Below are 17450 nucleotides of genomic sequence, written 5' to 3' on the forward strand. Positions count from 1 at the left end.
GTTAGGAACTGCTGGCCACTGTTCTGAAAGTTTCAGAAGCCTCCTGCTTTCAATACGTTTAATTAGGATGTTTATTGTCTTGTGATACTTATGGTTCTTGTCATACATAATGCAGCTGAAAGGCAGTCAGCCTTTTTCTTGGTCATCCCTGTATAATGCCAATATGGTAACTATTTTGATTTATGGTGAAAATCCTCTTCTATTAAAACATAAGTCTAGAGGACTGCATTTCAAAAGGATTCAACCATATGAAGTCTTCCAGTTGGTATGATGATGTAATAGCGGATTCCAAATAAGTGCACAGTTCATGACAGATAGATTGGTGCAGGGTCGAGTGCTACTCAGATGTTTATTATAGTGAGAAAAGATGTGAAGTCAATGAGACGTGGATCCATTGTATGGTGCCAGGGGTGCTCGTGGCTTCAGGTTAAGTCAGGCATTAAGTATATAGAGTGCCCATTTCATAGGGACATTGGAACCAACCATGGCGAGTTGCATCTTAAAAGAATTTGTCACCCATCTTCAGATGCTGGTAAGAACAGGAGTATGTGTGTGTGTAGGGATGGATGTGGGGGGAGTTCTAGAAAGCCACACATAACTTATGTTGTTGCAAGAGGTACCTGGTTATGTCATTGTGATGTACAGCAAAGTGCATTGCTGGCATATGGGTTCACCTTGGATGATGAAATCCAAAATGGCACAGTTCAGCTGAGGCAATGGGGATAAGGTCAAGCCAAGGTTGCAAAGGCTGGAGAGGCAAATATTGTGTAACTTTGTAGGCCGGACACTTTCTATATGGGACTCAAACATGTTGTTATGATTGGCAATGTTCTACTTAGTCCCAGGCAGATCACCTGAATAGAGGACAAGATAATTTATCCAGTTCCCCAACATCAGATCAACAATGTATCAGCTGATGTCCCTCTGATTAGTGCATCCCTAAACACTGTGGTACAGTTAAACTGAATCATACCGTCATTGTATTTAAATGTGAAAGCCTTAACGAGTAGGCGCACAGAACATTTGTTGACTTGAAAACAGGACAGTTGAAGTATTCAGAGCAATATAGACACACTGGGGAAATGCTCTGTGGTGGGAGTTAGCGTACTATATCGGGGAACATCTGTGGATGCATGATATCAACGGGCTTTGTAATTGTGCAAGGCATATTAATATTTGTGTAAATTGTTTTGATTTGGCAGGTTTGGATCTTGATTAAGCAATTGAGGAGAAGCAGAGATGTATATGAAATACAGGCCTGGATGATGCCTTAGAAAGGATTCTATAGCTTCATAGTGGGGAGTGTTAGGAGTGAAAACATGCTCAGGCCTGATGAAGCCTGCTTAGGTTTACTTAGCATAAGTTGAATTGCACAGGTGTAAGAAATGGCAAAGTAATCAAGTTTGCAAGGCATGCTGAAGAGAAAAGTAACCACGCAACCAGAAAAGACTGATTTGAGCAAGCACAAAACCTGTATTGACAGAGGAGGCGAGTTAATAGGCAAATTAGAGGTTAATACATATGTATAAGGGAAGATAACAGAAAGTTATATATAGTGAGTATAACAAAGGATAGGGATTCCAAAGTGCTTTCCACTTGTAATTGATCACTACTTCTGGGTGATAAAGATTTGATTTGATAAAGATTGTCCCATCAGCTGAGTGGTGAATTTCCATTCAACAATGCCCGCAGCCGTAAATACGTTACACATGGTTCACACTTTTGGCAGGAGTGCTCAATGCTCAGGCTGCTAGGAGCAGGACAAGGCCAGGCTGGACCCCTGGGATAGCCCTTGTGCAGGTGATGGCACCATGGCAGCAATAAGCAGAAGCAGCACTGGCCACCTCACTGCTCACTAAGGTTTGGACCCGTAGCCCTCCATCAGGGTGGGTCAAAATTGAGTGAGTGGCAGTGCAACCTGGTACATGCAAGTTGCAATGCCACTCAGGTTTGGCTCTGCAGCCCTTCCTGAGCAGTGCTGTGACCCCCTGGCACAAGGGTGCAACCCTACTCACTAAATATTGGTCTTGCCACCCAACCCTCGTCATGATGGAGAGACTGTGGGGCCAAACCTGAGTGGGCAGTGGGGTGACCTATGCTGCTCCTCCTCTCCCCTGCCATAGGGCTGGCTCCTATACCAGGTCTCCATCCTGGGGACCTACCCAGCTTTGTCCCTCTTCCAGATGCACATGTCCCTTCTGCTCTGCTTGCAGGACTTGCTCAGCCACAGCCTCAAGACTGGGAGCTGCAGTGTGTGCCCACATGGGGAAACCAACCAGGGGAAGGGTGGCAGGGAGCCCTGGGCGGGGTGGGGGCTGGACATAAGGGGGTTCAATTTTGTGTTCCAAGTGAAAAATTCACGGGGTAGCCCCTGTACGATAGTACAATGTTAGAATTATGTATATAGTAGAATTATGTCTACTGCTAAATGTTGCCAAGTCCTTGGGAATTCATTGCTACTTCTTTATTGCCTCCCACAAAAGAGAGTGGATTCATAGGGAGTTTATCACCCACTGTATAACTGTAAATATTAAACAATGTCAGGAAATAAACCTCTTGCTCATTTGACTGATCAGTACAGATGTTCAAAGGTGGGCATAAATGAAATGTTATATTTCATAGAGCACAACGTTATAGTTTTTTTAGTGTGGGTACTAATATATTATGTGTTAATTAATAGACTTGTCTAGCAATGCCACCTGGCTATTTCTTTATTAGAGATTACAGTATAATGAAACGTTTTCATTAAAAAAGAGCCTCCAGGGAGAAAAAATAAGCATATTCAGCTCTCAAAATATGTTAGCTCTGACAACAGCCTTGATATAGAGGGGACAGGCATAAAACATTCGACTACTCAGTTATTAACTTTGGTTTTGTGGTGTTGCTGTCTGGATAATGCCTTCACCTCTTGGACAATGAAAGCTTCCTGTAGTTCTGCTCAGACACAGGAGAGATTTCAACTTCCTTTGGTTAACCATTTGGTTCTCGGTGTTGCCTGTGTAACAAATACTGAATCACAACTGAAGGTTTTGTGGCAACTCCGTTCCTCCTACTTCACATCCTTTTCCTGACTCATTTTGTTTACATGCAACTGAATTCCCACTGCCATGAGATGCACACACAGTTCAGAGCTACCCCTTTTAGACATATACTGATGTTATATTTACAACCTAGCATTTAGTGGTAATAAAATGTTATCAGTTGTTCTACTAAGAAAGTCTACAAAATGTTTATAAAGGTTAATCATGTTTTAAAAATAATTATTTTGCTTTGCCTCCAGACTCCCTTTTTTAAAAAATATTCAGCAACTCTGACAAGCTGGTAACAAGCTTCTCAGTCCATTTTTTAAGCGAAAATGATTTACAAACAGGATAGTGACAGGTTTTTATGATTACAGATTTCACATCTTTTAGTCTCTCCAAAAGGCTCATGTAGATTGATAGATCTACAAAGGAAGAAAAAAATGAAAGGAAGTGATATAAATAGACTTTTTCATTAGGATGAATGATGGAAGGATTAACCCCACTACAGCAATACGCCTTTTACATGTCTTCCTTTTCATTCTCTTTGACCTGCAATCATCTTCCTTCTGCGTAAAAGTTAACTACAGTCTGAAACACAAGTAAGAAGAGCAATAGCTGGAAATAAATGTTTCCTCAAGCATTTATTACCCTTCAGAAAGTGTCCATCAGCTGAAGTGCTAGCCTCAAAATCCATTTAAGCAATGCTTAGCAACCAAGTAGAAATCAGTTATTAATGTTTAAGCCTGCCTGACAGGTTTCAGTCCAAGAACTAGGCTTAACTTTGTGCCCAGAATAATTCTGAGAATATTTAATTAGGGAGAGTCTGAATCTCAAATAATTCAGAGTTTATTTTCTGCCCAAATGCTGAAATATTATACATTAACCAAAGCTTCCAAAGAGAGGAGAGATGCTGCACACATGTATTAAAATGTTTAAAATCACCTATTTCACTGCAATTTTTCCAACATTTATCCCATTCAATCTATATCAATATATTTATATTTTAATCAAAATGGTGTAAGGAACCATTAACAGAGTTTCTTAAAGACATTTTCTTTTGTCATGCAACAGATTGAGATTGCAGGGACTCTTCTTCATCTTAAAACCCATTCTTCTGGGGTAATTGGTCTATCCAAATCCTTTTCCCACCACATCAAATATGGGCATTTCTTTGTTAGAAAAGTTGTCTGCTAAAGCTGATATAACTTAGTTATAGTTTGTTGTTGTTGTTTGTTTCCTCATTGACCAGAAGCCATCGATTCTATAAAAATTAGATTTCTGTATATAATACAAATTTTCTAGAAAGTTGAGAAACAAAATGCCTATCTTGAAGATACTGATACCATGGGAGGGTGGGTTGGTTTTGATTTCTAAATAAGTTAGAAAAACTTCTTTGGCAAAGAGCTGGCCGACCATATGTATTCCATGGCTCACCCAATCTTTAAAACTCTCTCATTTGTGATTTGTGTGAAAATCTGGTTTATTTGAAATGGATGTAATTGGTGAAGGAAAAGAGATTCTTATCTCTAGTTCTATCCTACACTAGAGAACAAGGGGCAAAGGAGTTAAGGAACAGCTCTGGGCCCAAGCACCCCTGCCCTGCCACACCAGCAAAGTCTGCACAAGCTGGAGGCGGAGCTGCTCAGAGGGAGTTCTTTCTTGTTGCCTGAGACCTGACAACACAGACTTAACAAAGCCTGCAAAAGAGAGACTGGTGACTGTTTATGAAGGCCAGGAACTTTGTTTTTCATTCTTTAATTTACTCTATGGGGGAAAATGGGACTTTAGGTAAGAAGAGATCCAGGGACGCTGCTGCTTAGCATCCCAATGTGCAAAACTTAGCTGCCCACTCTTGGGCTGTGGATTGGAGCCTAGTGCAGAGGATGGGCCCTTAGCTCCCCTTACAACTCCAAAAGACAGGACAACAATAGAAGCCATTCTTTTGGCAGGGAATCCAGCTGGGGAAGACCCTGAATACTCAAGAGTCCAGACCGCAAGTCCCTGAATTAAGGAGAAAGCCCTGACACCTTTGCAGGCACCAAAAGACTTCCCTGGTATTGGACTTTCTTTTGTGTACTGCAGAAGAGGTGGATAGGAATGTGTGACCTGGCTGGAGGGCTGAGTCACAAAAGAAAGGATAGACTCACAAGACAAAACTGTAATGGAAAAGGGGGAATGCCAGGGAGGGAGACAACCTGCCACAGACCTGCCTGTCTACTAGGCAGCACTGGTGATGAGTGTTCCCTTTCACACAAACCCATAGAACAGCCTTTGCCAGAGGCTATGTGCACACTTCTAGAGGACATGATTTTTTATTAATCCATGGTAACCTAGCAATATTTTACACTGCATCAGTTTTCTTATTCGACAAAGACCCAGTGTTTGGATAGATTAGAGCATGTCCAATTCGCTATTGCTCTGAGCTGGCTGGCTTGATACTATTGTATGATATTTGGAACAGCTAGGGTGGACTACACCAAGTAGCTGTACTTATCTTGGTCCTTTTTATGCCATATAAAATTTCAAAAATATTCTCCAGGCAGATGGGTCTTGTTAGCCAGGGCAGGCCATCCACTTAGGAGAAGGAACTCTGATCTCAAGAATGTCAGGCATGGCCAGCCAGCTTATAAATGTTGTGCCAATCACACATATTCTGTGGGTCTTTATCCTCAGGGAGTATATCAATACAGTGCTAGGGTATTCCTTGAAAGCAAAGTGCAACTGGTTCACCTGATGTTTGTGGAAAGTGTACAAAGGTTAAAGAAATGAGTCCAAGAACTATGTCTGGCTTCCCTGAATGCAGGAACATGACTGGGAAATCAAGAGAAGTAGCTGAGCGACTGAATAGAAGGAGAGTGCACTTTGCCTGAATACAAGAGGCAAAGTGGAAAGGGTTGAGATCCATGAACATCAGGGAGGGTTAATGAGTCACCCAATGAAATGGCTGGAAAGAATTATTGAAAAAAGATGCTGTGAGGAAATGGAGCAGCAAGTAAGTAACAACCAATCTGGATTTATGCCAGGAAGGTCATCAAGGGATGCCATGTTTGCAGCCTGAATATTGCAGGAGAAGTATAGAGAGAAATGAAAGCAATTGTATTTAGTGTTTGTGGACCTAGAGCAGGCTTATGACAGAGTTCTTAGTGAATTGATATGGTGATGCCTGCAGTCACTCAGTTTGCCATAGACATATATTCACATTATCATGGATATGTATGAGGGTAGCACAACATTAGTGAGAAGCAGCTGTGGCTACAGTGAATCATTCACTGTGAGTGTACTCCTGCATCAAAAATCAGCCTTAAGCCCATTCCTATTTATGATTGTAAATGGACACCTTGCCACAGGTGATCAGGGGAGAGGCTCCATGCAGCATGCTTTTCGCTAATTTCACATTATGTTGTGCCATGATGATAAATACAACCTGGAAAGGAACTGTTATGGGGTGTCCATACCCCACACTAGCTCAGCAGCCTCATAGCAGCTGAAAGGATAAAGGGGCTGGCAAGCAGAAGGGCAGGGTGGCTACCAAAAAGTGAGCAGGCTGGAGAAAGAAGCTCCTGCCAGAAAATTACTAAAGAGCCACCCACAGAAAACAGCCCAGAAGGGGGTGAACTGATCCACAGGCTGGAGAGCCTGCAGAGATCTAGGGGAGCTGCTTATCTAGCTCGAGGGCCCTGAACTGGAACCCACTGGAGAGGGTGGCCCTTGTTTTCCCTCCTGATCTCCTGATGGACTTGGGAGTAAACAGGGCGTTTTCAGCCTCCTGGGCACTGGGAACAGACTGACTGCTCTGCTAGGCTATGTGAGTTCAAGGGCTACAGCACGCTTGGACGGGGGGAGGGTGGATGCTGTTGTGCTGATGCACCGCCTCACAGGGACCTAGAATGATGGAGGGCTGCATTAGAAGAAAATAGTGGATGAATCAGTTGACAAAAGAGGAAACACATGCTCTGCTTCATTGAGAGGGACAAGGAGAAGCTAGTAAAGCTAGATGAGATTGAGTTAAAGTCTGTGCAACAATTCAAATACTTCAGGTTAGAGTGGAGCCATGACAGGAATGTTGATGAGCATGTTCGGAGTCGTAAGAAGAACTCTTGAGGCAAACGGAGAGAGTTGATGGAAATTCTCTGTGCTAAAAGAACATGCCAAGTTAATTAAAGAACAAAGAGTATAAGACTATGACAAGTAGATGTCTTCAAATCACCAGGGCCTGATGAAATGCATCCTAGAATACTCAAGTAGCTGACTGAGGAGATATCTGAGCCATTAGCAATTATCTTTGAAAAGTCATGGAAGATGGGAGACATTCCAGAAGACTGGAAAAGGGCAAATATCATGCCTATCTATAAAAAGGGAAATAAGGACAACCCAGGGAATTACAGACCAGTCAGTTTAACTTCTGTACCCGGAAAGATAATGAAGCAAATAATTAAACAATCAATTTGCAAACACCTAGAAGATAATAAGGTGATAAATAACAGTCAGCATGGATTTGTCAAGGACAAATCATGTCAAACCAACCTGATAGCTTTCTTTGACAGGTTAACAGGCCTTGTGGATGGGGGGGAATGGGGTGGGAAGTGGTAGATGTGGTATATCTTAACTTTAGTAAGGCTTTTGATACTGTCTTACATGACCTTCTCATAAACAAACTAGGGAAATACAACTTAGATGGAGCAACTATAAGGTGGTTGCATAACTGGTTGGAAAATCGTTCCTAGAGAGTAGTTATCAGTGATTCACAGTCATGCTGGAAGGGCATGGGTCCTGCAGGGATCGGTTCTGTATCCGGTTTTGTTCAATATCTTCATCAGTGATTTAGATAATGGCATAGAGAGTACACTTATAAAGTTTCGCAAAAAGAAAAGGAGTACTTGTGGCACCTTAGAGACTAACAAATTTATTAGAGCATAAGCTTTCGTGAGCTACAGTTCACTTCATTGGATGCATTCATCGGATGAAGTGAGCTGTAGCTCACGAAAGCTTATGCTCTAATAAATTTGTTAGTCTCTAAGGTGCCACAAGTACTCCTTTTCTTTTTGCGAATACAGACTAACACGGCTGCTACTCTGAAACTTATAAAGTTTGCGGATGATACCAAGCTGGGAGGGGTTGCAACTGCTTTGGAGGATAGGATTAAAATTCAAAATGACTGGACAAACTGGAGAAATGGTCTGAAGTAAATAGGATGAAATTCAATAAGGACAAATGCAAAGTACTCCATTTAGGAAGGAACAATTAGTTGCACACATACAAACTGGGAAATGACTGCCTAGGAAGGAGTACTGCGGAAAGAGATCTGAGAGTCATAGTGGATCACAAGCTAAATATGAGTCAACAGTGTAACGCTGTTGCAAAAAAAGCAAACATCATTCTGGGATGTATTAGCAGGAGTGTTTTAAGCAAGACACAAGAAGTAATCCACGCTGGTTAGGCTTGGCTGGAGTAGTGTGTCCAGTTCTGGGTGCCACATAGGGTGACCAGACAGCAAGAGTGAAAAATTGGGACATTGGGTGGGTGGTAATAGGAGCCTGTATAAGAAAAAGACCCAAACATTGGGATTGTCCCTATAAAATTGGGACATCTGGTCACCTTAGCGCCACATTTCAGGAAAGATGTGGACAATTTGGAGAAAGTCCAGAGAAGAGCAACAAAAATGATTAAAGGTCTAGAAAACATGACTTATGAGAGAAGATTGAAAAAACTGGGTTTGTTTAGTCTGGAGAAGAGAAGACTGAGAGGGAACATGATAACAATTTTCAAGTACATAAAAGATTGTTACAAGGAGGAGGGAGAAAAATTGTTCTTCTTAACCTCGGAGGATAGGACAACAAGCAATGGGCTTAAATTGCAGCAAGGGCAGTTTAGGTTGGACATTAGGAAAAACCTTCTAACTGTCAGAGTGGTTAAGCACTGGAATAAATTGCCTAGGGAGGTTGTGGAATCTCCATCATTGGGGATTTTTAAGAGCAGGTTGAACAAACACCTGTCAGGGATGGTCTAGATAATACTTAGTCCTGCCTTGAGTGCAGAGGACTGGACTAGATGACCTCTTGAGGTCCCTTCCAGTTCTGTGATTCTATCATTCTATGATTAGACTAGCTATGATGTGTGGGTTGTAATGCTGGTCAATGAGGAAGAGAGAAGAACTCTTTCATGCTGTCAAAATGAGAATGTTCAGGTGGATACTGGGCAAGATGAGAGCTGATAGGCTACATAATGAAATGGTAAGTCATGATGCAGGTAGCCCCCCATCATGGAAAAGCCTAGGGAGTATTGACTGAAATGGCTGGGTCATGTAAAATGATATGTGGGGTAGAGAGTACAAGAGCTAGACGTTACGAGACAAAGACCATAAGGAAGACGCCCAAAATGGTGGTTTGATACACTGGAGGATATGAAGAAGGCTGGTATCAGCTTGGAAGATGCACTTGATAAGAACACTTGCAGATGAAGAACAAGTGCCATAGACTCCGATTGACAGGATAAGTCAAAGGTGAAGAAGAAATTCTAAAATTCTCTATATTCCTGCTAGAGTTTAATCAGGGAAGATTATGGGAAGATTTTGAAATTTGAAAGACATCTTTGGCAAAACAGTGACACTTCTTAAAGTCAAACTGTTTCCACAAACCAATGAGAGCTGCTGAAAGAAGACCTTATATTCTAAGTATCAATGAAGACTCCGTCTCTGGGCTACTTCTACAGAAAACAAATTCTGACAGGAAGTAAATGAGAGTATCAATGTCCTAAACAGTAGAACTACTAGTGATGGGGGAACTGATTCCACAAAAATAGGAACCAATCCAAACCTTTACTCTAAATTAAAAAGCCACAAAGCATATTTAATTCACTTTGTTTAAAATTCTTTTTCAATTCAGAATAGTAGCTTGGTTCCAGCCAAGAGCAAAAGCAACAAAGTGCAATGAAAAGGCTGTTGTGTCAAATTCAAGTCTATGATGCAACAGTGCCTGTTCTCCGAGATTTGTAGCTCAATTTTGCAGATCTGAATGGTTTTTGAAAAAGTGTGGATATGTATCCAAATGTTGGGGAGCTTATCTCAACTGGACGTCAAGCTTTTTTGATACCCATCAGCAATGTTTAGCCTTCTGCTAGATTCTGAGATTTTTAAATACTAATAGAAAAATATCACCCTCATAATTCCAAGATCCTTGATGGTTTGAACTGAAAAATGATTTTTAAATCTTGTTTCTTGAGATTATCATCTTAAAAATATATTATAAAACAGTGGAAAAGATCTCATTCTCATCTACAACAGGACCGGCTCATCTTACCAATCATTTGAACGAGAAGCATTAAAATGCATATTAATAAGTAAAAGTAAATGTTTTAATTTTGTTTCTGTTATTCTTAAGTGTCTGAAAGACTTTTTCCACAGGCTTGGCAAAAAAATAAAATAATAATCATAAATTCAGCCACACTGACACATTGTCCAAACTTTTGGGTGACTAAAATATTTTGTATATTGAATTCCCTTCTTAAGATGCATCTATCTTAGACTTACATATAGTGCCTCTCAGTGTTTGCTTGGGTTTTTTTTGCTTTGTTTTTTTGTTAGCATGCAATACCATAACAAAGATCTTTGTACGCGTGAAAGTGTCTTGACCCCTTTTCAAATAAATAGAACCAAATTCTCAGTGAGAATTTAGTCCTTAGTATTGAAAAGTACATCAGAGAAAGAAAACCTGTTATGCAGTTACGGTGACTGAGAAAATCTAAAATCTAGTAAAATTTTAGCCTACGCCCAAGAGAATTTGGAAAATGTATAACTGAACAAGAGAAAAGGCCAAAACATACCAATCCCAATGAAGGATGGAGAGCTAAATGAAAATAAACCTTCACTGGATATGTAAAATTGCAATTTGCATCCAGCAACAAAACATTGTTTGTCATTGGTATATAGTGAAGACAAGTAAAAACTGACTTCAGGTACGTGACCTCTCTAAAGTTCTAAAAAACATGCACCAGGCTATTCTGTATCACTTGCTGTATTTTGTGTTCTGTATCACTTGCTGTATTTTGCCCCCTAATTAAATGTGTTAGGATCTGAGCCTGGGAAGTATTGAGTGGCCTCTATGATAGATATGGCAGTGTCTTGCCATATCCTTGGGAGACCGCATTAAATTAAATATTTTTGGGGTCTATTATATTAAATGAGTGATTTATGTATCATTGTGGGTTGGGACTGTACATAACCTCTTTTGGGTGTGTGGGTGTGGTGGTGGTGGTGGGAAATATGACAGATGGGAGACCTGGGAGTTCAAAGGACTATACTGAAAATGTGCCAGAGAAGACTAGAATTTCTGGGCATAGTAAGAGGTAAGAGGATTTCCTGGGGGATACCTAGGGAGAGGTTAATGCAAATTTCCTACCTCTGATTATGAAACAATCCAGCCTTTTGAACTTACACCCTGAGAAGAGGGTGATTGTCTACTGATTACCTGTTCCGGAAGCTGGTGATCAGAGGTCCAAGCTGTATAAAAAATGGCTGAACTGCCCAACTTGTGTTCTGGTTCTGAATCTGAGACAGTTGTGAACCTATAGCCATGGGAAAAATCCAGTTGTGGGTTTTGAAGGACTGACACCTACCAGATGCTGAGGTTAGAGTTGGGGCGATCTCTGGAAAGCTTTTTAGCATACATCAGGTTCTTTTAGTGTTTTGATGTTTTCTCTGTAATGCTTTCATCTTAAGAATAAATATCCTTGCTTAGAAAGAGCAGTGTGGTGACATGCAATTATTGGTAACTACACTGTTCATAGCCTTCAGAGAGAAAGCAAAGTACAGATGCTGGCCTTTTTAGGCAGTCTGGCTTGCTATCACAGTGTAGGCTAGGAACTGTGCAGCCTTAAAAAACCCTGGTCAGGAGGGAGAGAGAGATGTGGGTCTCCACCCAAGAGAGGTGATAGCTGGGAGCTGGAAACTTTTAAGCATGTGCCCTTGAGGGACCACAAAGAGGGAATACAGGCACAGTTACCCTGAAACTGACACACCCTCAATTCTCCATTATGTCAAAGGGAATTGACGTAACACACCATGGAATACTCAGCAGCCTGCAAGAGCAGCCCAGAATTAAATCCTTATTTTGCTGATGTCAATGAGTTTTGTGAAGTAGGCTCAAGGCTAATGCACTTGACTATAAACCTGTTGTCAGGTGCTGAATACAAATGGTATAGCATTTTTAGCAGGTGATTACATTTTCCAACAGTATGGTCTATTTTCTGGCAAGAGAGAACTGTGTATTTCTTTATGTACGTCACTAAAACATTTGTCTTATGAAGCACACTATTATTTAGGATTGAGCAACATTGAGAACAGAAAACGACTTACTTAAAAAGTAAAGAGCAGTCTTCAAAGGTGCAAGTGTGTGAAGCATCTTATTCATAAAACAGCTGATGGCACTTGCTTTCTAATCAGTGCATCCACCAGCCCTAATCATTTGATGTTTCTAGTCTATGAAATTTGTTGCTATGTTTCTGGTAATAAAATACCCAGATCTGTAATGTTCCAGGTGTAGTCCTACCAGAGCCATATATATAAGGACAATTATTATCTCCCCACTCCCATCCACAATGATCCATTAAGCAAGAACTCTGTTTATGAACCTCAAAACACAATGGCTTTTTTTCTGTCACACTGCACTGCACACTCATTACTAATTTGCTGGCCATTACTATCTCTAAATGTCTTTAAGAATTAGTGCTATCTAGGGTTCTCCTTAACATTCAAAACATGTGTTTCAGGTTACTGACCCCAACTTTCATATTTCTAACTCACTATGTTAGTCTCTGTCCATATTTCTAATTTTTCTCGGGCCTCTCTATATTATATCTGTCTCTCTGAAATTTGCATCTCTTCCCAACTTAGTATTGCTATTTCCTCTGCATTCCAGACCTAAAAGAAGATGTTAAGTAGACTTGGCCTTATACTCATGCATGTTGTACCCCACTAGAGAGTTCCCTTCAGTGAAATATAGTACTGTTTATACTATGTAATAACAATTCCTTTATGGTCCTTCACACAGGTTTCAAGCAAAATATGGCAGTTTCCATCAGTCAATTTGAATTACAATTTTCAATATGATTTTGTGAGACATTATCACATGCTTTCCTAAAATCCAAATGAATTTCTTGTAGTTCTTTGAAGAAAGCAACCAAGTTTGTCAAGATTTAGTCTTTCTAACATGTTTGTTGCTTATTATTTACCCTCTAGCTGTCTAGTGATTTTTCTCTTGACATTCACTACATTATTTTCCTAAAGGGTGAAGTTAGACTATGTAAGTATTTGTGTATGAGAAAACAAGTGCCGAGACCACTCTTCCTTCCTTTTTTTAAAGGCTGGTATCACATTTGCTTTTATTCACGCTTCCAGTATCATTGTGTTTCTCTAGGGCTTATAAAATAATGAAGACTGTTATGTGGTGTACAGAAAGTTTGTTAGCTAATTCCTATAATATCCTTAGAAATGCTATGACTCAGAGACTCTTTGGCAAAGGGTCCCCTGTTCTTTGCAAACAGTTCTCACCTCAGACTTGAAAAACTCAATACACAAACATGTCCACAGGATATTTATCCATAAAGAGCAACATGTAAGATAGCTACAGAAAGCTTGTAACTTGTCAATACTCAGAATGATTGTGAGATGTATGTCTGGGTAACATTTAAGGAATAATATATTTATATTGAAAGTATGCTTTATGGACTTGAAGTTGAAATTAGTCACCAGGCGGTAATGTGTTTTGACGATAACCCATCCAAGCAAGAGCAAGTTGTCACCTCTCCCTAGTCAGCTGGTGAGGTAAATGCAAGATTCTATTGTCCACCCTTGCCACATCCCAGAAAAGTGAATGCAAAACCATAAATCAATGACAGACAATTAAAGCCACTTAATGATAAAAAGGAACTCTGGAACAAAGCAGGGATTCACCCTGCCTGCAACTAGAAACAAAAGACTGTTTTCAGTATTAAAGAGTGTTATGAAAGACACTTTCAATCCATTCACTGAGGAAAACTCCCGGCAGAGGGGGGTGAACGTTTGGATTATTTAGTTTTGTTTTTGAGAAACCAGACAACTACATCTTAGACTAAACATTGGGACAAAATCTACTATGTTAGATAAGAAAGGCAACTATTGATAATTGTAAACCTAGGTTCACATTTTATATTTTATTTTGTATCATAACCATTGTTTCCACCGCTCTCTTGTTTCTAGTTAAATCTTTAGTCTTTCTTAAATAAACCTACATTTGCTTTATCCTAAGTGCTCACAAGTCCTGTGTGGTTTACAGGAGCGTTGGTTTAAGGGGAAACTGGGGTACCCTGCACACCTTTGGGTGTAGAGGATCTGGAATTTCTGTGAGTATCCAGCATCAGGGGTTAAATATCACAGGGGAACAATTCAAAGGGACTCAGGGATTGGGGTGCACCGATTGTTAACCTGCAATGGAAGGGCTGGCATAAGCCCAGAGGAGAGTGCTTGAGTGGCTGAAATGCTGGTGGTGCTAGGGAGCTGACATCCAGCTTCCACTAGAGGCAGGGGGTAAGAAGCTGACTCACAGTCCTGGGAACTCTGAGAGCCACACACATCAGCTGGACTGACTGTTTTGATCATATTCAGGTTTTTGAAGAGTTCCTTTACTGGCTTTTGATCAATACTTATTTTATAGGGTCTTCCCTCCTTCCTAACTTTGCAAACTACTTAGTTTTATTTTTCTTGTTAAAGGCAAACTTAAAATGTGAGAGCTGCATTTCAAGTGTCTAATTGGCTGTAACAGCACTCTGTGTGTGTGTCCACTGCAGTGTAATGATTGCCATATTGTACATTGCCAATGTGACTTGTCGAGTAGCCTACCATTAACTTCACTGTTGTAACAGTGTGTACTCCCAAGGTTAAATGTCTTCAGGACAAATTTTCAAAGAGGCCTCAATCCAAGTTGTATTTACATACACCAAACCTTGGGTGTACACACTCTTGCTCAGATATTTTTGAGCAATATGGCTTTAATGTGGCTGTGGTAGTTCACAAAATCCATCTAAGAAGGTTTTGCACACAATGATTCTATCATCAGGCGAGTGTTTGCAGAAACAAAATTGTCCACGTGCAAATGAAGGCTACATTTTGCATATTTGGTTCTTTGTCTTTATAGCTGGCTATTGCAAGACTAAGTCTCACCCCGGACACTGTAGCTACAGAGATGAGTAGATGTGTATCAGTACTTACAGCTGTCCTCTTCTTCCATGAAAACACTGATCACGTAACAGGCATACACAAAACCAATCAACTGCATGAAAATAAGAGGAAAATAATTTGTTAGTTAGAAAATGCGTTATAATACTCAATAAATACAGCTGCCAAGATTGTATTTCAAAACGTTTTTCTTTCATTTTCTTAATTTAGAAGCAGATTTCAGCACATGATCATACAAAGACACATTGTACATACCTTTGCTTATGCAGAGCCTTATTCTAACTTCATTTAACTAAAGCAACCCCACTGATTATCTATATGGTTGCACAAGTACTACTGATTGGAAGAATCTGAACCATTATTTTTAACTAGTAACTGCAATTTTAGGAGTGTTCTCTGTCTCTTTTGCACACATGATTCCATTCACATGAACACTAACTACCAAGGCAGACTGGAATTGAAGGGGCCATTGCCCATTTGATTCATATTTGAAAAGGACACTGTACTTACTGTATGTTAAGTAAATACATAATTAAGTTACTACAGCTTCAGTTAGTGTTGCATAAAGTGTCCTATTGAATTTGTGAAACCACTTGACACAAATTTAACTAGGCACTTGAAATTTCTACATCACCATCCTTCTCCTCCTTGAAGCCTCCAGAGGGCTCACGCAGGGGATTGGACTAGATGACCTCTCGAGGTCCCTTCCAGTCCTATGATTGCAGGGCTCATGATACATATAAGAGAGGCATGGGCTCTACTTTTATCTCTTCACCAACCCTGTAGGAAACTCCTTGAGCTGTTACTGAAGCCTGTTGTAAGCCTTCACATGGGTCATTAAATCTGACCCTTAGCATCTCATTTATAGTATTAATACTGTAGGCACTACTTGTGGATGTTTTTTAAAGCATTAAAGCAATTTCAGTACAATCTTCAAACAACATTTAATCCAGAAAAACAGCTTGTTTTTCTGCCATCATCTCTCATATCTAGAGATTCAGTTGGCCCAATGGTAGAACACACATTGTACACTACATGACTGGTAAAATCAGGGTAATATTTGTGACCTAATTTGCTATATTAATTTTTTTGCCATATTAAAGATAGGTTTTTATGCCTAAAATATGCTATTATCTAAAGGAAAGCTCTCGGGTATGATGTTATGTTCAAGCGACAGTAAGCGTGGCTGGCTCCCAATTATATAAGAGTTCATGATACAAAACCATTACTGGCACTTTCAAACTGCTGTATAAGGGGTACAGAGTGTATTATACTGACACCTGCTTAGCAAAAGCAGCAATATAAGAAGTCAAGTTTTGTACACAGCCACAGCACTGCTAATAAACTGTCTCCTCAGTTTGCACCATGTAAAAGACACAGAAATGCCCTGAGGTTCTCTCTCCTCTCTCTATTCCCCCCCACCTCACACCCCTCCAAGAAAACATACAGTGATACACATTTTGAGCTCAGATCCAAACCTGGTCATTGTCTTTCAACTTCAGAAAACAGAGGGTTAATGCACAAAAGCATTAAGCACTTAGTGTACTAAGTCACTTTGCTACTGTCATAGATGAGGGTCATCAAAGTTATGTATTTTGTGCTACTGGATAATTACTTTAGCCTTAAAAGCCTCCCCAAAACCCTTTATTTAATTGTTTGTTTGTTTTTTTCCCTTGCACACAGGGGAAGCAGTGTTCTATAACAGTCTCAGAAAAACTTTAGATTGCCATAAGCACCTTAAAAGCAGTATATTGATGATATTGCTAGCCCTGCATGACTAGAAGTGGTCTCAGGGAAGTGCAGTCTGTCCTTGCAGCATACCCATTGATTCCAAGATTTTCCACTCACCATGCCCACAATCACTGCTCCCATATTTCTTAAACTCCATATCAGACCATGTCTAAGTCAAACTCCACATCTCAAACACTGCATTCCACTGAGTCAGTAATGAACCAAGGTTTCTGTATGGTGTGTAAGGGCAGTGTACTGCTGGAGAGTCTAGCAATTTTGTTTTGTCTTTTATAATAAGTTATTCTACAAGAAAAAGAAACACCTACACATTTAAAGTTCTTCTGGAAATTAATTAGCAATGGGAATTCAGAAGGTGCAGATGATGATAATGGGTGTGGAAGGGCACTGTGCTGCTGGAGAGTACAGCTATTTTGTTTTGTTATTTATAAGTTATTCTACAAAAAAAAAGAAACAACTACACATTTAAAATT

At 40.1% G+C, this 17450-nt stretch overlaps 1 protein-coding gene across 5 annotated transcripts in view; it reads right to left on the reverse strand.

Moving 5' to 3' along the window:
• Positions 1–17450, reverse strand: part of NKAIN3 (sodium/potassium transporting ATPase interacting 3) — a 523429-nt gene that overhangs the window by 26336 nt on the left and 479643 nt on the right. For 4 of the 5 annotated variants that reach the window (XM_038389157.2, XM_043507806.1, XM_043507805.1 and 1 more), the window contains exon 5: positions 15262–15322. In XM_038389157.2, the coding sequence (XP_038245085.1) occupies positions 15262–15322 (61 nt within the window). Of the gene's footprint in view, positions 1–15213; positions 15323–17450 lie in introns of all 5 variants that reach the window. The other variant, XM_043507808.1, reaches the window with a different exon arrangement.

This window comes from Dermochelys coriacea, chromosome 2, assembly GCF_009764565.3.
Source record: "Dermochelys coriacea isolate rDerCor1 chromosome 2, rDerCor1.pri.v4, whole genome shotgun sequence".
Lineage (NCBI taxonomy): Eukaryota > Metazoa > Chordata > Testudines > Dermochelyidae > Dermochelys > Dermochelys coriacea.